The sequence below is a fragment of the Anoplopoma fimbria genome, chromosome 20 (genome assembly GCF_027596085.1).
Source record: "Anoplopoma fimbria isolate UVic2021 breed Golden Eagle Sablefish chromosome 20, Afim_UVic_2022, whole genome shotgun sequence".
Taxonomy (NCBI): domain Eukaryota; kingdom Metazoa; phylum Chordata; class Actinopteri; order Perciformes; family Anoplopomatidae; genus Anoplopoma; species Anoplopoma fimbria.
The window spans coordinates 14,586,317-14,612,613 of NC_072468.1; the positions used below are offsets into that span (position 1 = coordinate 14,586,317).

The 26,297-nt window shown below is 41.2% G+C and overlaps 1 protein-coding gene across 1 annotated transcript in view; it reads left to right on the forward strand.

The window, feature by feature from the left end:
* The first annotated feature begins 512 nt into the window (after positions 1–512).
* bves (blood vessel epicardial substance) overlaps positions 513–26,297 on the forward strand; it is a 31,334-nt gene continuing 5,549 nt past the window's right edge. Inside the window, exons 1-7 of the mRNA XM_054622102.1 lie at positions 513–647; positions 3,212–3,456; positions 4,458–4,582; positions 8,851–9,038; positions 23,556–23,664; positions 24,373–24,540; positions 24,697–24,838. Coding sequence (XP_054478077.1) covers positions 3,228–3,456; positions 4,458–4,582; positions 8,851–9,038; positions 23,556–23,664; positions 24,373–24,540; positions 24,697–24,838 — 961 coding nt within the window. The 5' untranslated portion in view covers positions 513–647; positions 3,212–3,227. The remainder of the gene's footprint in view (positions 648–3,211; positions 3,457–4,457; positions 4,583–8,850; positions 9,039–23,555; positions 23,665–24,372; positions 24,541–24,696; positions 24,839–26,297) is intronic.

Sequence of the window (26,297 nt, forward strand, 5' to 3'; positions counted from 1 at the left end):
GGTTTTATATACAAAAAATCTAATGTATAATAAAAAGCTGTATGTAATAATTATAATAAATCAAATTTCAGCATGACTTCAAATGAAAAAAAGCAAAGACTAGAATAATAGATATAACTCAGTAATCATACATTAAGTCAACACCATTAAATAAAAAAATGAATTGGGTTTATTCACTGCAAAACACATTCAAACACTGAAATATGAGTGCATGCGGGTCTTTTCTATAGAAATATCTGATAGGTCAGAAGAGGATATATAGCCTATTATAAAAAACATTGTGGCCCATTTGAAGGGAAGTAGCCACTCTTTCTTCATATTCACTGACGAAAAAAACCCGTCAAAGAAGCATTTATGGATCATTAAAGATTTACGGATTTGCTCGAGGGGTGTGTGTCTACAGTCGTTCTGATAACGGGCTTATTGTGCTCTGTCTCCCCCATTCGAAGCTCTCAGTCACTGCAAGCGCGCTGCTATCGCCTTCCTGCCCATTTTAGTCTCTCAATGTCAACTGTGAGGAATGTGCGACGAACATTGAGCAGCCGCCCCCCATCTGAGGGTTCAGTCTGCAGTCACCGGCAGTGTCTCCAGTATTTCACCGACATAATTTCTCCTATTTGGCTACTCCATCGGCTGCTGCTGAATCGGTAAGTCACCAGGCGTTTTCCTCTCGGTACTTTGACGAGAAGTTAGAAAGTTGAACGTAAGAGAAATCCTCTGGGTCTATCCCCACATCTATTTTTATATGAAAGCCCTCCCAGTGCTTGAGCACATCAGCCTGATACAGATATAGCTCAGCAGCTGATACTGTTACATTGGGAGAATATTATGTCGTTTAAGGAAAATATTTCATTTTTCAACAAATGTGACAATTATACTGCAAGCACGTGTACACTAATCTTTGAGTACAACAGTTGAAGCCAAATATTTATAGGAGCATCCTGTGCAAGCCATTGTGAAATTATAGGAGCTATGTGTTTAGGTCGATATTTGAAATTGCGATATTAACTTTTCTTTAGTCTTTAGCAAAGATGTAACCCGACATAGCTGTTTTTGTATGTGCAATGTCAGACAGAGACACAAAACACATTTAATTTAGACAATGGATGAAAATGAGAAACAGAAATTAGTTTATAACAATGAAAAGCAAAGGCAGCTAAATATAAAATATGAACAAAAACCACTAATTGAATAAATACAGTAGAATGAAGTAGAGTTTTTTGTGTGTATTTTTCCAAAATACTGCAATTGTATTTGTCAGGAAGACTACTTAAAGGAGCTATATTTGATATTCTGAAGATTGATAGAGCAGCAAACAAGTAGTTGCTATGTAAAGATATAGTGGAACAATGTCTACCTAAGCAGAGGATAAAGTTGCTCTCCCTCTGTGTCTTTACCTAGCTTCACCTTGCTGTGTTGACATACCAGGGCAGACTGAGCATGCTTTTTAGTGCATGTTTGTGCATGTGAGCGTGCCCCTCTGGCTAGCTTACGCCGGCTGCTCTGAACTGTGATCATATTGCTGTTACAGCTAATAATGCTGTACTGACCAACAACTTTGTTGAGAAATCGTAGCACCCACTATCTTGTTCCCCCTCAGATAAACACTGTTAACTTTGTCAACACTATTGTGGTTGTTTGCACTGTAAGCGCTGTTAGTACCATTAGCTGTGGGCCTCCGGCCTGCTTTCGCAATGTTGAGAGCCATTGAGAGGCAATCAAAATGCTCCAAACCTCTTATCTTTCACCTTTTAAAGAGAAGAAGCTTGTTCCAGTAAAAAAGCATTACTGTCAGCTATACTAGACAAAAACTACATGTAGGGGAGACTAGTGTTGGTTTTAACAAAGGATAGTTGTAACACTTTAAATTTCTCCATGCAGGACAAGAGCTACAAAACACCTGAATCTCTATGCACATGCTCAGTTTAGTCCTTATTCCTCGTTAGGAAGTAACATTCTGTGAGAGACACTGACAAGTTTATAGTAAAAAAATGACATTTGTGGTAAGATTTTTTTTTCCATTTATTTTAGTGATTGCATTGCCTGCTTTGTAGTTAAATGCATCAAACTATAATCATTATTATTATGTGTTATAATTATTATTATTATAATGTTATGTCTACCATGAAAGATTTAAGTGCTAATGTTTTAGTTGTTAGGTGTAAGCTGCAAGACTCTGGGATAGTTGCAGCATGTGAAAAATTTTACAACCTACCCAAACCAACATTTAATTTGCATTTAGCACATAGGCTTTCTTTCATTTCAGCATGCCTAGGGCTTGGATGGGAAAGAGGGACAGGGGGGTGACTAACGTACTTTGCACAGGTTCTCAAACACATACAGATATAAATACACATACACAGGCACACCCATGCACAGTAATGTTCAATTGTTGAAGCTTGTGAACATTGTCACAGTTTTATTTTTGTGTTCTAATGTTTGTTTAAGAGCTGTACTCAGATACACTCAAGGAGTGCCTTTTGTCTGTCAGCACTGTGGTTGACGGTGACTTAAGCCTTGGTTATACTCCCAAATGGACACGTACAAGGAGTGGTAGTCCTGTTTATACAGCCTGCTTGGAGGACACGTTCCACATATGCGATTGCTACTCTACCACTTGTAGTGTAGTGGCTCTGTGCACTGTACATTCAGCTAATTAAAAGCATTCTATCTGGTTTAACTTGTTAACAAACCTCTACAAATATGTAACACAATAAAAGTTTTGGCAATTCTGGTTATTTATATGGTGTGACTGCAAGGCTAGAAGAGAAACATCTTGGAATTTTTTGAAATTGTTCACAAATTGGATTTGCTGTTCTTTTAGATTTTTGGATAAGCCCAAACGAGGGCTAAAAGAATAGTGAATAATCAACATTCATCAGGTTGACGCTAACAGAATTCTAAATGAATTAATACATGAATGCTACTGGATGTGTATAATAGACAACATGTTTGCCATAACACCTTTATAAGGTGATGTTATCTGTTAAACATACAAAGTAAAAAACTGGTTCAAAGAAATATAATAATTGATACGCATATACAGTTTTCTTTCAAAAATCTTTTCTAACAAGACAATAATGTAGAATAATAGAACAAGCAAACTAATTAAATGAACATAAATAGTATTTTGACTAGCATGTTATCTATACGACCTAAGCAAATCATCATCTACTGCTTCATTTTCTCTCATGTTGCCCTAATTTTCAAGGTGACCCTACTGCAAGATGTCTTCTACCCCAGAGCTGCACCCCCTCCTCTTCACCACGCTGCCCTCCTTCCCACCGGTCACTCCAATAGTCCTAGTTTCGGAGCTCAATGCTACCTCTTGCGAGGAGTGGGAGCAGACCCATCACCTCCTCTTCCATCTGGGGAGCCTGTCCCTGCTGTTGGGTCTGGTCATCCCCACCACCCTTGGCCTGCACATGATCTTATTGCGCCTCCTCTTGATGACAGGTATCCACAGTGCCACCTGCCGATGGCATTGATGTGGTGATAATACTGCACTTTGGAATATTTGCTAATACAAAATGAATCACAGCCACTACAGATCTACACTCGTTTCACAAGTCCCAAAGTATTGGTAAATTATTAACACAATGTAGTTGAGCATTAGTTTCACGTTCACAGTTTTTAAAATTTGGAAGATTTAGATTTTAAAAAAAGCTGTCCTGCTCAAACAGGGATCTCTTCAACAGAGCGAAGGCCCTAAAAGGCTCTGACATAGCAGATAAAGGAAGGAGAGAATGGCGGATGGAAAAAGCCCTTCCGACATGTTTATCTTATGCTTAGAAGGAGAGTGGAGACAGGAAGCAGCCGGATGTATGGGATATTTTCACAGTTCAATTATTTGTATTGCCCTTTGGCACAAGCTAGTCTCAGAGGGTTTTTACAGAGAAACAGAAACAGATAGAGAACATAGTAAAAGTAAACTAACAGAGCAACAGTAGTTTTTCTTGTAAGTTAACTAAAATAATCGCGGATGTTCATTATCAAAGACTAGATGGGTCATAACTATATTAATACAATAGATCTTTTTCAATGAAGAAATCAGTTTAAATGATAAATAAATGGTGTTAGCTTGAACTGAATCATTATTTCTAGATTTAGTATGTTTAACTTGAGGACTTTGAAGCCAACAAGATGATGGATAAAATAGACATACGTTTTGTCACATTGTAGTGATTGTCTATTTGTCTATGAAATTGCATGTCAGTAATCCATGTTGATGAATCTATACTTTTGTTTTGCTTATTAATGTTTTTAGTTTATTCAGACAAGCAAGCAGTAAAAAGCCATAGCACAACAAATGAGCCACAGTAGTTATACACAATGATGTCTTAAGTAATGGATATTAAACTAGACTGAAGTATTCAACTTTGAATTTTGACTTGAAGTGTTAATAATTTGTGTCTAGGCATATCTACATCTTTCTTCTGTGTCTTTAACCCTGACAGGATGTGGTCTCTTCATTGTGTGGGCGACTCTGTACAGGTGCAACCTGGATGTGATGGTTTGGAATGTTGTATTTTTGATGGTCAACTTCATGCACTTGTTCTTCCTCCTGTACAAGCGTAGACCGGTGAGTTCTACTGTATACCAGCATGCCCTCATATGCATCATAACAGTTACTTTACATTCAGGCCATGTTTCATCATAATTGAAATACTGGCCTCAGGTGTTGGGGGAACAGTAGGTTAATTTATATTGAGCCTCAGTGTTTTCCAACACTCTCTTAGGTTGGAGGCAGCATATCCTCCTTGGGGATTTGTTTTTAACGGGCCTCCAGCAAGCTGATAGAATCACACGGGACTTTTGATAATATGACAGGAGACCTGTCCTTCTCCGTCACTGCAACTAATCAACGTGATTCACCAGCTAAACTGTTGTAAAGTCTTTGCTGTAGCACTCCTTAGTTGGAAATAAGATCAGAGCCAATCAGTCATTTCAAAGCTTAGTGGTTAGTTGCTGCAGCTGAGCTGTGTATGCTCTTCTGTATGAGGGCAAATCAAATCAATGTCAATATCCGTAACCAGGAATGAGATCCACGTGCAAGCGTGTGTAGAGATGTCGCGCATGCAACTCAAACAGCAGCGCACGCATATTACTTTTGCAAGCGCTTTCACATCACTTCGCGCAGAATATCTCTAAATGCTCGAGCGAAATTGTAGCCTACAAAAAGAAAACAATAATTTGAGAGTGTGGAGCGTCCCCTGGCACACAACTTCTTTCACTACTCTTCTGCCTGCTAAACCTTCACCTGCTCACTCGCAAGTGTTTTTTCTTTTTGACAGTATGTGGGCAGACCCAGTTGTCATTGTATCACAAAATTGAATTGGTTACAATCCTCATCTTTGGATTGACGGATATCACTCCTGACACAGTAGCTAGGTGGCGGTATGAAGGTGGTTTGCGATCCACCACCAAACACTAATCCACTACATCTCAGAGGTAAATATTGTACTTTTTACTCCATTACATCTTAGAGGTAAATATTGTACTTTTTCCTTCACTGCATTTGTGTGACAGCTTTAGTTAATTTGCAGAAGACAGTTTTTGATCCCCTTCCTGTCCAATGACAACCATGTATGTATCTCCAAATGTTGATTGAATGTTTAAACTGAAGGGTATGTGTTTCTTTATGGTGTTAAGGTAACCACCAAAAATGTCCGCAACACACCACACCCAAAACCTATCTTTCTTCAATTGATTCATCAATTAATTATTTTACTTATTAAATAGGAGATTAAACAAATACTTGAAACATTATGAAACTGTGGTATTGCTGTGCACTGCAGCTGAACTTTGATGCTACCTAACACATCTTTTTCCTGAGGAGTGAGAAGCAAGACCCTAAAAGCCTGACAATAAAAACAGCAACATTATGATGGTTTGGGCATCTGGCACACTTAGACAGTGGAAACTTATAGGTATACGGTGGATTTCATGCCTTACTGACAAATATGAAACGTGACTCTTGTAACCTTTAGCCATAATAAGTGCTATCTCAAAGCACGATTACCTTTTTATTCATATGATTTAACTCAAAAAGATTAATTTAAATTCCATTATCTTTGACAAGTTACGATTTCTCTCCTTTTATTTGTCATTTTTTAATCATATTGCTTCTTTGTTGACTGAATAGTAAATATATGAAAAGGCTGAACCTTGGGTTGAGCTGTCACTGACCTGATAATTGCCAGAGACAGCAGAGGAAACAGGTCGTGAGTGTAGATACTGCAACAACAGTAAATAAAAGTCAGACAGGAACCTTCAAAGTGGGGCCAACAAGAAAGTGTTAACTTAAAGAACAGGCCTGTCATAAATTATAAGATAAACTAAACAGCTGCCAATGATTTGACAATGTTTAGTTGTCTTCTAAATATATTGACCAGGAGGTTAAAGAAGCGCTAAGTAAAGAGGATAAATAGGAGACAACAAAGAATCAGAGTCCCTTTTTGTCTTTAATTTTACTTTTTTTCTTTTACATGATCCATGTTTGTAACCGTTTATCCTCTTTATATTGCAAAAAACAAATTAAACTGGTTTGTATATTGTATATTTCAACCAAAGTCCAGTCTTGCTCATCTCTGAAGGCACTTAGTAGTCTCCTTAAAGCAAGAGAGCTCTTCCCCTGGGATAGGCTGACAGTAGTAAATGATGTGGTCATACATTTGATAAACATGCCTGATACAAGCTAAGGTTAAAATGGTGTTATTCAGTGCTATGTTATTTAATAATTTGGTTGGCTCAGATTGTTTCAGATGCTCTGTTTGTTTATTATGCATGATGTTGCAGTGTGATTATAGAGCTTAAGACATTAGCTGTGGTGTTTATAGTGAAGCAATAGGGGTCAGATTGGCTTCCAAATTGAGGGTGTTATGGCCAAGGTCTTGAAGCTGCCCTTCATAACCAAGCGAGGTTCCCAACCAGACAAGGTTCCTCATCCAGCGTTGGCCCTTTAGACCTCCTACACCTATTGCACACAGACACAAATCCCCTGATATCCGGCTGTCGGAGAGGCCAACTTCTTAGCCAGAAATAAGCGATACGATGGTGACTACTGTATTAAGTTATGCTGGCTTGGCTCCCCTAAGCAGGCTGAGATGGCTTTCGTGTAGATTCTTGGGGGTGCGTTCATTACCTAGGTCAGAAAATTTCTGAACAAGCCGTCTTCCAAGTCCTGATGGGCAGGTGGCACCTTGTATGGTAACCCTGCCATCAGTGTATGAATGGGGGTGAAAGGGTAGATGATGATATGTAGTGTAAAAGCACATTGAGTGGTCGGAAGACTAGAAAAGGGCTATACAAGTACAGTCCATTTACCATTTAAGTACGTTTTGCTGATAATAACACTTGACTGAGATTTTGAATGCATGATTTTTACTCGTAGTGGATTATTTTCACAGTGTGCTATTAGTACTTTTACTGCAGTAAAGGAATTGAATTCCTTTTGTATTCACTAATACTTGTCAGTGGTTTAAGTTTTGGCATTCACTTGGCGAACAGCTAATATACATTGGTTTCTAACTGTGGCTCCAGATTCTTGACGGGGTGCATTTTTCTCAATTATGTTCTGTAAACAGAACAGTGTGATTAAATATGATATCATGTTTTAGTCAATTGAGATGGTAAACAGTAAATGGACTTGTACTTGTATAGCATTTTTCTTGTCTTCCGAATACTCAAAGCTCTTTAACACTACACCACTGTCATTCACCTATTCACACCCATTCATACACTGAGGGCAGGGGCTACCATGCAAGGTGCATTCATACCCAGTCATACACTGCAGCACAGGCTACGGGAGCAATTTGGGGCTAAGTGTCTTGCCCAAGGATACATCAACATGGACTAGCGGAGCCGGGAATGGAACCTTCGATCTTCTGCTGAGCTACAGATCAGAGAGTTTCTTTGAGCTGTGTCTAATGTAACCAATTAGATTCAGTGGTACCATAATGACTGGGTTCGCCCACTTACTGTCAAAAAGGAAAACCACTTGTGAGCAAGCAGGTGAAAGTTTTGCGAGCAGAAGAGCAGTGAGAGAAATCGCGAGCCAGGGGATGCAGGAGCTGATATTCATTGCGGGGTGATGTGAAATCACTTATAAAAGAAATATGCGTGTGCAGATGTTTGAGTTGCACATGCAGGATCTCCACACACACACACGTGGTCTCCCTTGAGTTGATTTACAGCATGCAAGACTTTTCTTTAAAACTATTTCATTCGTCAATTATGTCACACTACTAATAAATCTAATTTGTTGGTATTACTTGGAGACACATATTTGCCAATTCATTTGTTAAGCTAAATTGTTGATAATAATTGTGAATGAGCGTATTACAATACTTCCTGATGATTCCTGATGTGTATTGTTTATTTTCTATCATTTCAGACCACACACATGCACACACCCCCTACATCCCCTAAATTGAAACACATTAGTCCCACTGCTTTTCTTGTCAAGATCCAACCTGCATAGCATTGAAGAGCTAGGATTGGTCAAGATTCAATGCTTGTGCGAGGTACCGACAACCCAATCTGTTCTGGTCCTATACCCTGACCTATGGACTATCCTGACCTCTTACCACTCAAGGTCACTGCCTAACCTCAACAAGCTACGCAGGGCAGGTACTTGGAAGAAAAAGCAGTGGGATTCATGGTATATATAAATCTAGCCCTTTTGTGATAACTGGTAGGAAGTCCTTTCCCTCACTCTTTGACAGGAACCATGTCATTAAATCATTACCAACCGAGACAAGTGGTCCCAGAAGTCTAACTCTGACAATTACTTTCTTTCTTTAGATTTTCATTTAAGGTTGATTTAAGGCTGTAACTGTGCTTTGCCAGATTAAGATCGACAGGGAGTTGCGGTCAGTCTACAAGCGGATGTTTGAGCCTCTCCATGTGCAGGAGGCTCTGTTTCAGAGGCTAACAGGGCAGTTCTGCACCATCCAGACACTAAAGAAGGGACAGGTCTATGCTGCTGAGGACAAAACCTCTGTGGACGAACGCCTCAGCATTCTCCTCAAAGGAAAGTATGTGCTGTTTGTTTGACTCTGGGTAGATGTGACATGTTCTAATGACTTACCATTTTGTGATGGAACCATATGGCGGCCATCTTATCTGGGTCTAGTTTTGAACTTGCTATATTGGAAGCTATGGTGAAAGCTTATGTTCTTGTCTTCATAATGCTTGTATTTTACTGTTTTTATTCAAGGGTAGAAATCATGCTTTTAATCATGAAGATTATCTCATAATTGTGCATTTAACTTTTTCAAAAAACTCTTTATGTTAAAACTAACCATTAGAACTTCATAAGCTATATATTTTATGATTTAGAGCACAAAGAAAAAACGCCCTCAAGGCTTGGCATGGCATAAGCTGCTGCTCAAATACCAGTGTCTGCTGAAATAGAAAAGCCCATTCAAACCTAATGTGTATGCAGGAGGGCTATGGTATGAGGATGGCAGGTGTGTTGGCAAAGCAGATCGGGAGGAGCAGAAGGGAGGGAGAGAGACACAATGAAAAACACGGAAAAAAACAAAGGGAGACTGGTGTGGCAGTGACAACAACATACTCTGCTTCCTCTAGCATATTATGGGATGTTTTGAAAGGAATAATAAATTCACATGTGGCAAACAATGTTAATATATAAAAAGATAAAATAATAGTAATACCCTGAAACTGTGCATTCAACAATTTGACAACCAAAAGGGCAAACATGGCAAGAACACAGTATCACTACTACGAATACAGATAATTCAGGTAAACTGCTCAGCTGGCAAATAAAAGAGAAAGAAAGGAAAATGCGAGAGTAAAGTTTTTTATAAATATTTCGAACCATTTAATTATGACTTGAATCAATCTGAGAGGAAATTAAATGTAACTATGTGGGAGCAATTTCTGAATAAATTATCTCTGCTTAGGTTACCAGAAGATTTAAATGAAAAGTAAATGAATGAATACATTATTACAAATGAAATCTTAAAGGCAATGGACCAATTACAGGCACAGGGACCCGATGGCTTCCCATTAGAGATTTTTAAGAAATTTAGAGATCTACTTTTCACTCCATTTTAAGAAATGCATAATGATGTTTTTCATAAACCATTTAGGGATGAAAATATATGCGGGTTATAGAGATGGAAGAAATCAAAGTATCATTGTATGCTAAAATATTTAAAGGGAGAAAAGGGGAGAGAGAAAACCGTAGATTGTCTGATCACCGTAGGTAGGTTATCCTATAAGAACTCTGTATGTTAAGCCTCATCTTTAGCCTCCTATTAATATACAATTACTCAATGGGGCTTTTATTTTGAAGGTTTAGGGGGTTGGTGGGGGCAAACGGGGAGATAAGCAGAATAACAGTCTGATTTCCATAGGGAAGTTATCTTAGGAAAAGGCCCTTTTCCTAAAAATCTCCAAGTCCTCAAAAATACTCTCTACCCCCTTGTGCTCAAATCGCAATGACAGCCAGGGACATGACACACAAATGCACTGTGTCTGGCTGATATCACAAGGGCTGTTATTCCATGCAAAGCCTCATACCGAGCCTTCTGTTAACAAACATTAACTCTATGAAGCTTTGATTTTGAAGTGCTGTTACTGTTTGATATTCGTAGGGAAGTTATTACATAAGAATGGGGTATCATAAGAGAAGGCCCTTTGCCTTACAATCTCTAAGTCCTTGGTATGTGTGTGTGTGTCTGTTTGTCTGTTGGTGTCAAAATGCAATAATTTCCTTATCTCAATCAGCTGTTATTGCTAAATGACTCCTCAGGTAGACAGGTCATAGCAAAGAGTTTAAGCTGATAAGAATATATCATACTCCTTCTACCCAGAAAAGAAAACTCAACTCCTATTGCGTTAATATTTGACGTGAGGATTTAGGACACCCTAATAAACCCATTGTGTGAAATGTATGTGTGTAGTATTCAAAATTTTGGCATGGTAGTAGGTTAGAAAATTTGTACTTTTTGCTGAATTTGGTGACGGTTAACATGAAACCCTATTTGGCAGTTGCTTTGGGATCCTCTCCCTTTCAGTCTGTTTGCTTCCAAAGCAACATTGTATGAAAGAGCACAACTTTATCTTTGTTTTGACCTGAAATTATGTATTAAGAGTGAATTGTGGGAAAGGTTGAAAATATTCCTTTTAATATTTCTGAAAGTATGAAAGGTAGAAATGAGAAAATTAATAGCAATAATGTCCGTTTTGATCTATTAAAGAAGTTTGCATGTTGAAAAATGTGGACGAGTGAAATGCTGAAAAAATGTGGCGGAATAAAAATGAATATTTCGAAGAAAATTGGGTTAAGAGCCTTGAGAGGATTGTTTAAACCATGTTCTTAGGGAAGTGCAACATAAATGTGATCCCTTACAATTTGCATATAGGGATGAAAGGGGCACAGGGGATTTTCATTGTCGATGTGTAGTAAAAACAAACTGCATAAGATAATCAATATTTAAATGCTGAGCTAACCATTATGCATGATTGTATGATTGTATTCGGAGCAATACTCAAAACATTTGAGGCTTAGGACCTGGAAAAATGACTTGGCCACATCACAGCACTGAGTCTGTGTGGATATGTCTCAATCAGGCTGGCACATCTGGCACATTCTTCCTTGCAAAACAGCTCAAGCTGTTGCTCGGGGATCGGGTGTGAACAGCTCTTTTCAAGTCCAGCCTAAAATTCTCAATTGGATTGAGATCTGGGCTTTGACTTGGCCACTCCAGAACATTCACCTTGTTGTCTTTGAACCATTTCTGTGTAGCTTTTGCTGTATGCTTGGAGTCGTTGTCTTGCTGGAAAATAAATCTTCTCCCAAGTCGTAGTTCTGTTGCAGACTCAGTCAGATTATCCTCCAGGATTTGGCGATATTTTTCTGCATTCATGTTCCCCTCTTCCTTTACAAGCCTTCCAGGGCCAGCTGCTGAGAAGCATCCCCAGAGCATGATGCTGCCACCACCATGCTTCACGGTGGAGATGGTGTGTTTGTGGTGATGTGCAGTGTTTGGTGTTTGCCAAACATAGCGTCTAGTCTGATGGCCAAAAAGCTACATTTAGTCTCATCAGACCAAAGAACCTTCTTCCAATTGACCTTGGAGTCTCCCACATGCCTTTGGGCGAATTCCAGGCGAGATTTCATATGAGCTTTTTTCAACAGTGGCTTTCTCTTTGCCACTCTCCCATACAGCTTCGACTGGTGAAGAACCCGGGCAACAGTTGTTGTATGTACAGTCTCTCCCATCTGAGCCACTGAAGCTTTTACATCCTTCAGAGTGGTCGTAGGTGTCTTGGTGGCCTCCCTCACCAGTCTTCTTCTTGCCCGGTCACTCAGTTTGTGAGGAGGGCCAACTCTAGGCAGATTTAAACAAGTGCCATACTCCTTCCATTTCTTAATGATGGATGTCCAGTGAGTTGTAAATCTTTTTGTAGCCAGCTCCTGACTTATACTTTTCAATGATCTTTTCTCTGAGTTGCTTGGAGTGTTCTTTTGTCTTCATGTTGCAATTGTAGCAGGAATACTGATGAACCAGAGACTGGACCTCCCAGACACAGGTGATTTTATACTACAATCACTTGACACACATCAACTGCACTCAGGTGATCTCCATTTCACTAATTGTGACACTGCTGGCATCAACTAGCTGGACCTCTGTTGAATTAGGTCAGTCACTTTAAAGGGGGTGAATATCTATGCAAACACTTAATTTACTCTATATATTTTTTATTAATTGACATTAGTTTGTAAAAATCTGTTTTCACTTTGACATGAAAGACGCTTTTTTTGCAAATTCTTGTCAAAAAAGCCAAATTATATTGACCATGATTTCATGTATAAAAGCAACAAAAGGGGAAAACATCCAAGGGGGGTGAATACTTTTTATAGGCATTGTAGCCATCTGATTTGGGTGTTGAGTTGAGTTAAGACAAACTGGCTCGATAACGCCTCCTTTTGAGTAGCCCTAACGTTGCGTTTCACCTAGCTGAATGAGACATGGTAGGTACATGTAATGTGCTGGGATATACAAAATAGCCTCTTGGAGGAATGCCCTAAACCCAACAGGGAGTCAGCCATTTTGAATTTTATGATGTTTGTTAACCGTTTCAAGCAGCTGTACTTTAACAAACTTGAGACCTCTGCAGTGAAAAGTAGTCAAAAGATCAAAAAGTTATCAAACTATGTATTCATGGTGTTTCAAATACACCATTCGCCATGAAACAGGAAGTTGTTTTATCTTGGCCACACATTGTCCAAATTTCCCAACCTGAAGACATCTACATGACTATTTAGAATAATTGTCATAGCACTAGGAATTTACATTTTGTGTGCTTTAACATCCTCCTGATTAATCAGATCCATCCCACATTTTGTCAGAACAGCCTTAACCCCTTGATAACGTTTCATTGTGAAAATTGTAAGAATTTGTCGAAGGGCGGCCACGTGTCAGCTCGGCGAATCAGGATCAGAGGACACTGGAACACGGGGTCTCGCGTTAATGATTGCCATGACATTACATTACATTACATTACATTACAGTCATTTAGCAGACGCTTTTATCCAAAGCGACTTACGGAGTGAATGACATCAGCCATTAGTGTCACAAGTACCTAATGTGAGAGACGACAATTCTCCTTTAACAACATGGCATCTAAAATGTGGCGTGCAACTCTGATCATCCTCTCCCTCACCCCTTCTGTGAGGAGAGTGTGGCTTATTCAATGTCCAGGTGCAGCCTTTGTCTTGCAGGTGAGCTTTCAACTCTAGATCTTCTGAGTTAATCTGCAGTTCTTTGCAAGTGATAATGAAGTTTGTTTCCCTATCTGAACGCAGTGGTCTGATAGCGGTGAATCTACTCAAAGCCTTAATAAAGCTGGAGGTTGTCATATTCTCAAGAAAATTCAATATGCACCGCATTAGTACTCAGACAGCTGAACATGACTGCCAACCATTTGGCTTCTGAATGGCCACCTCTGGTCCTGCGCGATGAGATGGTCCAATGCCCATAAACGTCAAGTTCAACATGAGTGAATGGGGGATCCAAGGTAAGTCAGACATTTTTTGTTCTTCTAACTTGTGATATTTGTGTATCACATTTAAAACCAATCCCTTACTTCCTGTTATTCACAGTCCGGCTGTTCGAATCTGATGAGCAACCTGTTCGTGGTAGTGTCTTGCCGGCAGGGTAGAGACATGATGGCTCTTGGGAATGATGATTTGATGCTTTTCGTCCCAGGACATGTCAGCCGATGATGTTCTGCCTCTGACTCACAGCAGATCACTGTGAGCACTAATGGGGTCCAAACACTTGAGTGTACTGCGTCTTTAGACTTGTTCACCCTTTGAGAAGCTCTTTGAAGAGGTCTTGTGTTAGGCTTTTCATAAGCATGAGTCTTGCTTGAAGGAATTCATCCTTTTCTGGCTTCAGCTGGAGAACCTTCCACAACGATTAAAGCCGAGAAACCCGACTGTAACTGAAACTTGAGGGCCAACTACTACATCAGTTTCTGGATGTAGAAGGTCAAATATCTCTGGCTGTGAAAACTCACCCATCTCACTTCTCGAGAGAAAAGCCGGACCTGAAAACCAATTGGTGTTTTTCAGAAGAGCAGCAGGGACATACCTAGATCCACGACCTGCAGGATTATGGTTGATTCTTTTGTAGTGCCACTGACTTGGGTGAGAGGACTTCCTGATTCTTGTCACTCTGTTAGACCCATAGACACAATAGTTCCTGGATGCATTATGAATGTAGCCCAGTACAATCTTGCTGTCCGTGTAGAACTTGAACACATCACTTTCATCCATTATCAGGTCTGCAATATCCATTGCCAAGACAGCTGCACACAGCTCCAAACAAGCTTTGATTTCCCCATGATAAACCCAACATGACTGTGTCCTTCTGTATTGACTGCCCTAAGGTAAGCTTCAGCTGATAAAGCCTTCCACTGAATTTCTTTCTCTACTGGTAGTTGAGTATACAAATCATACTCTTCTTTAGAGATATCTCTGAAGTGCCTTGCCCTAAATCGTGATTGATGCTGCAAACCCCAAGGGATCATAGACTGAGCATCTCCCTTGTTCTTTTCAGAATATCGATGCATTCATCCACAGTGGAAAATGAGGCCAGTCGATCAACCACATAGAAGTTCCTCATGACAAACTGCTTAGCATCTGTACCATGTTCTTTCTGTCCTTCTTGTGCTGCGCATCTTAAGCCATAAATGGCTACAGCTGGCATGAACTGTCAATCGGTACTCTGTCACTTGTTTTGCGAGGTCGTTACCTTCAAACCACAAGAAAATCTCAGGAAATCTTCTGGGTCCTCACAGACTGTGCAAGAGTAAAACATCTGTTGAACATCTACTGTGAATGCAATCCGCTCCCTGCGGAAGCATATAAGTACTCCAAGAAGAAGGTTATTCAAATCTAGTCCCTTCAAGAGGATGGCGTTGAGAGAAATGAAGCTCTAGCGTAAGTTCAGTCATGAAGACAATACTCTCATATGCTTTAGTCTTGTAGTTTATTTCTCATACATCTGCCATTCTCTCCTCACGTATGCTCACTCATGATTTCCTCGCTGTCATTGTTCGGTGGTGTCAATCATGATATCAGCTGTTTAGATCAGCGGTCTCCTCAATCCAATAGCACAGCGACACCACTACATGGTTAGCCTATCATCTTGCTGCTGTCTCTTTTTAAACTTTCAGTTCGTTCATGCTACTGCTACGTCCTGTTATTAACTTTCTCTTTGAAATGGATAACACTAGCATATAGACTAAGATAAGACATACGTCCATAAGGTAGGATCTTTGTCCAGTAAACATTGATGATGCTTGGCTTGTGGGCTCCCCTGAGACATACTTCTCCAACACTAACCCAACTAAGGTGAAGTTGTTGAGCATATTGTGCATTGTTGGGTTCATTGTACTGTTTGCGCACCTTATGTACACGTATGTAAGGAGGATGGCTGCATCAGGATCAATGACTGGGATTTTATCTGCCACTGGCTTGAGGTGGGGATAATGATGTGCTATCTCTGGTGAGGGGATCTCTGCACAGTCGTCAGGCGTCATGTCACACTCTATGAGTGCGGGGAAAGGGATATGTGCGTTGCCATCTATGAGTTTATTTGCGTGCCGTCCTGATGTTTCCATGACCCCTGAGCATGTTTTGAGGATGTATAGCGCAGCACCAGCTCCAATGCCCAAAAAGTTGAGAAGCTCGGACTTGGATAAGAACCTATTACGAAGGCAGCCTATGCTTTAACAGCTTCCTCTCTTTGACCTGCAGGGTAGACACTGACCTGGCATATTTTGGAGCATGATCATGACCCAACTGAGTCCCCACAGACTTCTGTGCACTTTGACATAATCTCTGGAGTCTCATCATCCTGTTGCTCCCTGCTTTGATCTTCATCAATAGCCGAGCTCACTGGTTTCCATAACGCTGGCCCTGGGTGCAGATGGGTGTCTGTTGCTATTGCACTCTTTGCACTGCACAGATTTGTCACAGTCCATGGCGAGGTGACTTGTTGGGGCACAAGACTTGAAACAGATACGTTTCTCTTTCAGGTAAGCTTTTCTGTCCTGTAAAGTCTTGCTGAGGAACCCGCAACATTTTCTTAGAGGGTGGGGCTCATTTAGGGAGTCCAGGTAAGAACCCATCTTTTATAGCTGCCTCTAGTTCTAGCAACAGGTACCCTAGCTCCCTCAGTTTCTCATTATCCTTGTCTGAGAGCTAAGGAAACTCCTTTAATTTCTTCAACAGAGCGTTTTCTATTAAGAATAATATAAATCTATAAGTCTACTGTTTCTGACTAAACATGTGGAGTTGCATTATAAAGCATGAAGTGTTTTTTACCTTCAGGCGGTTTAATGGGAGTCTGGAGGGGGCGGCGTTGTTCTTGTAGGAACTTCAAAGGGCTCATGTGGCTTCGCTGAATGTTGGCTGTGCTCATGCTCTGGTGTTGTGCTGGCATTTCTTGGAATGTGTGGTCATTAATTTCTCCCAAAATTGTTAATTCAGACACCAGGATTATCTGCATCATCGTTGTCCATGTTTTGCTGGTGCTTTGATGAAAAGATAGGTTCTCGTATTGTGATTTTGTGCTGTTGCTGACCGTAGCTAATTTTGTCAGTGCATGGAGGTCTGCCTGTAACTCAGCTGCCCTTTGCTTCGGTTCCACTTTTCTCTTGAATTCTTCTGCCTTTGTCCGTGCCTGCTTGATTAACATGTCTGCTTCTCTTTGAGCATACAAAGCCTTGACCCGAGCAGCTTCCGCTTTTGCTCTTGCTCTGGTGAGAGCAGAACTGTGTGTTGAGGTACGGCTAGATTGGTTTGAGAGTCTGGAACAACAGGAGTATTGAGACTCTCCATCTTGTTTGTCGAGCAGAGAGTGTTCTTCTCTATGTTCTGACCGATCCCCAGCGGTTCGATCCCCGGCTCCAGCAGTCCGTGTCGATGTGTCCTTGGGCAAGACACTTAACCCCAAATTGCTTCTGCAGGCTGTTCCTGCGGTGTATGAATGTGAATGAATGTTAACTAGTGTCCTGATGGGCAGGGGGCACCTTAGTAACCCTTCCCATCGGTGTATGAATGGGTGTAAATGGGTGAATGATGATATGTAGTGTAAAAGCGCTTTGAGTGGTCGGAAGACTAAAAAGCGCTACACAAGTACAGTCCATTTACCATTTACCATCCTCCATAATAGCTTGTTAACTCTATGCTTTGCTGTATTTGTTGTCTGCAGTGTTATGATTCACTTTTGTTTTGACGGCAGACTAGTATTAAGTTTTAAGTATTATTAAGTATTAAGGCTTTTTACTATTCTGCTCTTGCTTTGTACAGGTAAGCTTAGCAGATAGCTAACAGTAGATCCATGAAATAAAGACCCAGAAATCCATATTAGAGTGTAGAGCATTTAGTGAGAATCTTTCTTTTCTTTAAAAAAAAAAAGACTTAGACCCTCAATGCTACCAGCAGTAAAAGTGAAGAGTAACTCTGGCATGTCCTCTCAGTAGAGTCAAAAACAGAAAAGGACTAACTATGGCAAGACAGGAGGGATAAATATAAGAACAAAAATGCAGTAACATTTTACACCACTTGGTGTCTCTGATGCAACACATAAAAATGTGGGGGCAGAACATTGTTGTAGTGAGAGTGAGGCCAGAGCTGACTGATGACTCATTATCTTGAAAACCCAGTAGGGGAATGGTGTTCGGTGAACAAGGTTGCTAGTTTGGTCCGTCATCTTAAAGCAGATGGCGCAGGAAAGTGGGTCATGGGGTGGTGCTCCATGGCCTGAAGGTCCTGGTTGCGGCATCATCCAGTCTGGCTCCCTTGGTCCTGGTGTGGCGTACTGGGGACGTCTCATGTTGGTAGGGACGGGGTCTCTCATCTGGTGCCATGTTTTGACGGCTGGAACTGCTCTGTAAGGGGCATATCCTATGCTTGGTTGAACCTTAGGTCGGTGATGGTCATAGAACATTTTGTCAAGGCATCGCATAGTGATTAAGTGTTGGCTGTGGTTTAAGCTGTGTTGAGGTTTCTGTAGTATCATATGGGAGGATTTGCTGGGTACTGCTATTAGATGTTTTTATATTCACCATGAAATCTTGATCAGATGACCCTCTTCTCCTGTGTGTATTGTGATAATGGTACAACACTCCTCTCCAATATAACTACATACTCCTTGGTCTTCTGCTAATAGAATGCCTCGTGTAAATCGTTTTGTAAGGCCATTAAAGAGGTTGCATGTAATTGCTCATGTATGGCCCCTATCACTGATATGGTCCAATTAAGTAACCTACTTTAGATTACTTTGAATAAAGTCTCTGTTGTACTGTTGACGTTCCAAGCACTTCCTGTTTAATCTCTCCATCTTCGTTGGAAGGCATTTAGGAACTTTGATGGACATTCACTTTCGGTCAGTGTTTCACCTTCCAGTTTTGAGGGTTCCATTTTCTCTGGGTAGTGTTTTCTCACCGATGCCCATACTTGGTTGCGATGTCCGCCAAAACCTACGTTTTCGACTCCATGTCCTGCTACTGCTGCTGGCAGCTGTGCCCCATTGAAGATCTCTTCAGTCTTATGTTTTCCAACTATGTGCATGAGTAGAGCCTTGACAGTTCCAATGGCCAGTATTACTTCAGCTATGTTTTCTTCCAAGGCAGTGATCCACTTGTTGGCTCCTTCTGTGAGGTCTGGTATCCTCCCAGACAGTCCAACCATATTCATGAATGACCATGGTACATACTGTGTTTGGTCTTCTCAGATTCATGTATGTGTTCACCACTGGAAGAGTTGCATTCTGCATTTGCTGTATTGTGCATTGGCTGAGATCATCTAACCTATCTTGTATGTTGTCTAGTTGTAGCATCCTCCGCTCTTCCTGTTCCTCTGTTATCATGTTGCCTTCCAGCCTCACTGTCATTGGCTATGGAGAGTTTAAGCTCACCTCATTCATCATTGTCCTGACCGTGATTATATCCTTTGCCAATTGCCTATTTTCCTTATTTGCGGCCTCTGTCAGCGCCTAACATGGGGCTAAAGTCTCTTTCTCTTGACGTAACAATGTTGTGCGTTCTTCTTCATTTATGTCGTAATCTGTATCATCCGTGAGGTCGTAATTCCTTAGTGGTGTGCTTGTTTGTTTTCATATCATTATTGAACTTCTCCTGCTGGCTCCCGTGTTTCCTTGTCAGGCTGTGTTCTGTTTTTCTCCTATTTTTCCTCATATTCTTCGATATCCCTTCTGTATAGATAAAATGATCCTTTATCAGTCCCACAGCGGTGAAATTTGCAGGATTACAGCAGCAGAGTTGATAGTGCAAACAAGAGACATAAGTAAAAAAAAACAGATAAATACAAGTATTATGAATAAGTAATCAAACAGTAGAGAATAATAAATAAGTAAAAAACGTTAAAATCAACAATAACTCAAATATTATATAAACAGACGGAATAGCTGTTAGTACAGTGCGCAGTGGATTGCACAGATTATTTATATTGCACAGTGGATTTATAGAGTCAGTTTTTTTTGTTGGTATTTGTGGTCTACTGGGAGCAGAGTTGGTTGTGCAGCCTGACAGCAGCAGGAAGGAAGGAGCATCTCCCTTGTTCTTTTCAGAACATCGATGGATTCATCCACAGTGGATGAATCCATCGTGGATGGAGAGTACCTCTCCTTCACACACCGGGGGTGAAGCAGCCGGTGGCTGAAGGAGCTGCACAGTCCTGACAGAGTGTCCTGCATGGGGTGGGAGGTGTTGTCCAACAGGGATGATTGTTTAGCCATCATTCTCCTGTCTCCCGCCACCTCCACCATATCCAGTGGACACCCCCGGACACAGCTGGCCTTCCTGATAAGTCTGTTCAGTCTCTTCGTGTCGGCTGTCGAGATGCTGCTGCCCCAGCAGACCACTCCATAAAAGATGGCTGATGGCACCACAGAGTCGAAAAACATCCTCAGGAGTGCAGCCTACACTCCAAAGGACCTCAGTCTCTTCAGCAGATAGAGTCTGCTCTGACCCTTTTTGTACAGTGTGTTAGTGTTGTCTGTCCAGTCCAGTTTATTGATCAGGTGAACACCCATTCCCTGGATGTCCACTGGTACCGGAGGAGAGTGTTTACCCCGGCAGAAGTCCAACACAAGCTCGAGTTGATCTTGAGGCGGTTCCGCTGGCACCATCCTATAAAGTCCTGGTTCAGTTCTCTGTATTCCCCCATGCTGCAGGAAACCAGCTCGGACTTACACTCCTGTATCCTCACATACTGTGGACAGTTGGTGAGGTAGTCCAGGATCCATGCAGTGAGGTGGTGGTCCACCCCTGTCTGCTCCAGCTTGTCCCTCAGAAGCATAGGCTGGATGGTGTTGAAGGCACTGGAGAAATTGAAAAACATGATTCTCACAGTGCTTACAGCCTTTTCCAGGTGAGAGAGGCATCTGAGTAGCAGGTAGATGACAGCATCATCCACCCCAATGCCAGGTAGTAGGCAAGTGGGTCCATAGATGAGCTCATCAGGGGGTGGAGGTGTACAAGGACCAGCCTCTTCATCGTCTTCATCAAGTGGGATGTCAGTGCCACCAGCCTGTAGCTGTTGAGGTTGGGTTGCGGGGTTTTTGGTACTGGTACCATGCAGGATGTTTTCCACAGCTGTGGCACTCTCCCCAGCTTCAGGCTCAGATTTAATATGTGCTCCACTATCCCACACAGCTGGTCTGCGCAGGACTTGAGCAGCCTTGAGCTTATGCCACCCGGACCCGCGGCCTTTCTCGCTTTGATTTTCTTCAATTGGTTTCTCACCTGGTTTGTTGTGAGGGACAAGTTGGAGGGTGGGGGATGTGTGCTGTAGGTTGTTGGAGAGGGGTTGGGGTGCTGTTCAGGAAGTGCAGTCTATGAGGAGGGTGGAAGGAAGCTGAATGTTTTGGGAAAGGGGGTGGAGGAGGCAACCTACAGGGGGTGCAGACGATGGGGGTTGCAGCAGCAGGGAGCATATTCAACATGGATGGGTTCCACTCATCCTCTCTTTTCTCACCACACATACTTTGTTAGACTTATACACACATAAAACACATAATTACATCCAACTCTGTCCAATCAGTGTTCTCAGTTTATACACATTTTAGTGACATTAGTTTTTCTGTTATTATTTAGATTTCAGGCATATATTTCAATTCAATTCAGTTTATTTTGTATAGCTCAAAATCACAAATTACAAATTAGCCTCAGAGGGCTTTACAATCTGTAAACGTGATATCCTCTGTCCCGGAACCCTCGGAACCCTTATGCATTGTATTACTCTTAATGATTTAGCTAGGTTCTTTAGGCTGAAAAATGCTCAGATTTGCCTGCACTCAGAATTAGCAGAAATAAAGGCTCTGCTTACCTTTGAATTTAGTGACCACTGAGGTTCTGAGATGAAGGTTGATCCAGAAGTTCTTCAAAACCCGGGGACGGGCTCGGCAAAATGTTGGATTACAGAAGTTCGGACTTGATGAAACCTGATCTACTGCTCCAATTCTTTGCTTATTCTGTACTGAATACCTATTAGAGTCGAGATGATGTTTGAACAACCACCTTTCCTTAAATAACATATTTCTTTCTTTTTTTAATGCCTACAGTCCTCGCATAATATATCTTTGCCTTTTACTGATTGTGGAATGGCAAACTTTTCATGTGTCTTTCTTCCTGGCATAACATCTCTCCATCTTTTCTCATGGGATTTGGAAAATCTTTGACTCATTATGCTCACATCTGTGCTCCTGCTTGCTTTCTCTCTCTTACTGACTGCAGTCTCTTTGGTGCAGTCAGGATTAAATCAAACTCCAACAGTGCCACCTACTGGTAATAGAAAGTTTCAGTCTCGATACTTTGGCTTACTACACTTAGTATGTAAGTCAGATCCACACCAAATGGTTCTTCTCAAATGTAAGTGTTCATAATGCAAGCCCATGAAGCTTTTGACCTTTTGTAGAACACCATTACCTTGGCAATGCTTCCTTTGCCAAGAAATACAAAGGTGTTTTAAAGGGCTAAAAGTGCTTGAAACAGAACCACACTTTGCACACACATTTAAAGGCCTAAATGTATTTACCTCATATGATTTTAATGCTGTACAAAATTCTCGACAATGCAGACCTGGCAGAATGTTTCACCTAGATGTACAAAATTTGGTAAGCACATCTATCACATGTGGACCTAAAAAAAGGTATCTTGGGGCCATGTTCTTAACCCAGCATGTAGTTGGCCATATTCAATTTTGTGTGAATTACATGTGGGTTTTTTTGCCATTTCCAGGCGCTGTACTTGAACTGATACTAGGAAATTTTTCAGATCCACTTCAAATTCGGGCAGTATAATCTTAATGCTGATTCCTTACAGAACTTTGAGCTAACTGGATATGCAAAACAGAAGGAAGGGATTTTTACAATATAAACAGTAAGAAGGTTGGAAGTAGGAAGGGATTAAGAAAAGAAACATGGGTAAACTTTAAAATTTGAACGCTTATTTTTGATCGATTTTCAACACCCATGCTCTTCACTGATTCCTTACAGAAACTTTGAGCTTAGCAAAACAGAAGGAAGGGCTTATTAACATAATAAAAACAGTGAAAAAGGGGTGTTTAAATATTACTCAGTAAAGTGATATGTTTGACAAATAAAAAAAGTGGAGTGAAAATAGAGGCATATAAAGGCCCTTTGACTTTAAATAGGGTAATATTAATAACTACTTTAAATGTTTATAAAAGTTACCTTTGATCCACATTAGTGTAGCTTACATTAACACAATATGTTCTGGTTATAAGTTATCTGTTAAGCTAACAGATCAATACTGGTCTGACTAGCTTGTGAATTTGGAACTTTCTAATTCATTTTTTCAGTTAATTTTTTATAAGAGAACTTGGGCTAAATGGCCATTAGAGGAACAGTGACAACTTTTTTGTGTTCACCAGTCAACACAAAGAGATTAAGGCTTAAAAGAGATGGCACTTTTGTTTTAAAGATGAATCAGAGTTTGACTTTGACGTTTCTTTGTGACAGGATGAAGGTATCGTATCGAGGCCATTTCCTTCACAACATCTATACCAATTCATTCATTGACTCTCCAGAGTTCAGGTCCACTGAGATGCACAGAGGAGAAAAGTTTCAGGTAATTAGAAAATCAGATGGATAAACATGCCAATGTGCCTTCATTGCTTGATTGTCCCAAATGAAGACTCACCTGCCTTGTCATCTCCACGCCTTAAAGTGGCCCTATTATGCTTTTCCACTTTTTTCCTCTTCTTTAGTGTGTTATATATATTTTTTTTACATGTAAAAGATCCGTAGAGTTAAAACCTGAAGTCTACACCTAAAAGGAGTTACCCTCCCGCTCAGAAACACTGCTCCTGAGCTGCCTGAAACGGCTCGATTGAATTCTCTCCTTCACTTCCGTAACTTTATAAGGTCATAATGTTACGGAAGTGACGTAAAACTCCTTCCAGCTAGTTTGGCCCTCAAACAACAAAAGAGAGAGATGGAGCTGAAGCTCTGGAGAAATGTGAAACATTGACCAATCACAACAGAGCAGGCTAGCTGACCAATCAGGGCAGACTTTGCTTTCTGGAGGGAGGAGCAAGCGCTACAACAGAGCATTTCAGAGAGAGGGTGAGAAGAGGTGCTGCAGGACAGCCAGGATGAAAAAACAAGGAGGATTATGATCATTAACGATGTAAACATGTAACTGTAACTTGAGATTAGAATATGCACCCGGAAAATAGCATAATAGGGCCTGTTTAAATACTGCAGTGTTAAGATGAATAATGGGTCAGAGCTTAAACCAACTGTTTTTTTGAAAGACAAATTATGTGTTTGACAGGTGACCATCATGGCAGAGGAGAACTGTAAATTCCTGTGTTGGTCTCGAGAGAGGCTCACCTACTTTCTGGAGTCAGATACTTTCCTAAATGAGGTGTTTCGGTACCTCATTGGCAAAGACATCACCAACAAACTGTACTCTCTGAATGACCCCACACTCAGTGACAAGGTGGGTCCAGGTCTCATGTGAAATTATAATAAAAACCTTTTAGTGGCACAAACACTGGAAGTAACACCACAATTGATGACAGCTACATAAATGCTGATTGTACTAAGGGTGTTGATGATAATGATGATGATGGTGGTGGTGGTGGATGTTTTCAAGGCGGTGAAGAAGATGGATCGTCAGCCCAGCCTATGCTCTCAGCTGTCTATAATGCAGATGAGGAATAGCATGGCAAGCAGCAGCGAAACTGATGATGTCCTTAACCAGATCCTACGAGGAGGTTCTGCTGGATCGTCACTCCGTAAGTCACATTATCACACCACAAGATGTTTCCATGTGTTTTCAGGTTATTGTAACCATGAGTGCCTTGCAGCAGACCAGTTTACAGGAGAGTATTCAATTGGTTGATTTCCCAATATCTAAACCATTCATTTGAAATAATTAGATATATCACATGAAAACGCAGCATGACCACATGGAGGAAGCCCAAACACGAGTAGCTGAACTGGAAGAATGGCAAGTAGAAGCTAAGAGCGAGATGCTAGCTATGATGGCCCAGACCCTAAAGATGCAGGAGAAAATGACGGACCTCGAGGGGAGGTCGAGGAGGAATAACATTCGCATTTTTGGCATACCGGAGGACACGGAGGAGAACTCAACAAGCAAGTATCTGGAGCGCTTCCTAACCACCGAACTCGAATTACCTAGTGACACTCCACTCCAGATACAGAGAGCACACAGGGCCCTGGCACAGAAACCACCGCCGAACGCACCCCCAAGATCAATGGTAGTTAACTTCCTACAATTCGAGACCAAGGAAATGGTGCTCAGTCATGCATGGAAGAGGAAAATTCACGTGGGAGGGAAGAGGATTTTTTCGACCATGATTATGCAACTGAAGTGGTCCAGAAAAGAAAAGCATACGGACCCATTAAAAAATACTAAAGGAAGAGAACAGATCCGCTTCCAGACACCGCTAACGAGGATGCGCATACACTGGGGAAGCGGAGTCAAGACCTACGATAGTGCAGAGGACGTGGCGAGAGACATGAAGGAGAGAGGTTACGAGGTGGATCTCCCGAGAGAAGGCACCGCGACCGCAGGGAGGGAGAAGACAAGAGATCGGGCAGAATGGCAACAGACGACTCGAAGCAGGACGGGGAGGATGGCAGCGGCTGCTGCCAAGGAGAAGCTGAGGGGGTTTCAAAGGGGAAAATGAGCCTGGCTCGCTGACCCGAATGGATGTGTTAAGGCTCAGTTTGAAGGCCTACAAGGTATGTTAACGGACCTCTACTAAATACAACGTAACTGACGCTGATTGAGAGAGACTAAAATAAGAGTTGGACTTGACTAGACGGAGGGGAGCCCTACGGAATGGGTTTGATTTCGGTTCTAGGGAGGGGCCCTTTCTGAGAGGAAGGATACCCCCTCAACCTACCAACGGGACTTGGGGAGACGACATCCCCTTCTTTGGAAGAAGTTTGTGTTTTGTTTTATTGCATTTTATAATTTCATGTTCTGTTTTATTGCACGTTATGCAATGTTAAATGTTCCTTGTATACTCCACCTACTGCTGTTCATGGTGCTTAATAGGGATTTTGATCTAGGATTAGATGGGTACGACTGTTAGAATGGTGTCACTTAATGTTAATGGTTTAAATACCCCCAAGAAAAGGGACAGGGTTATAACTAAATTAAAGAGGGACAAAGCCCAAATTATTTACCTACAGGAGACTCACCTCAACAAAGTAGAACATGAC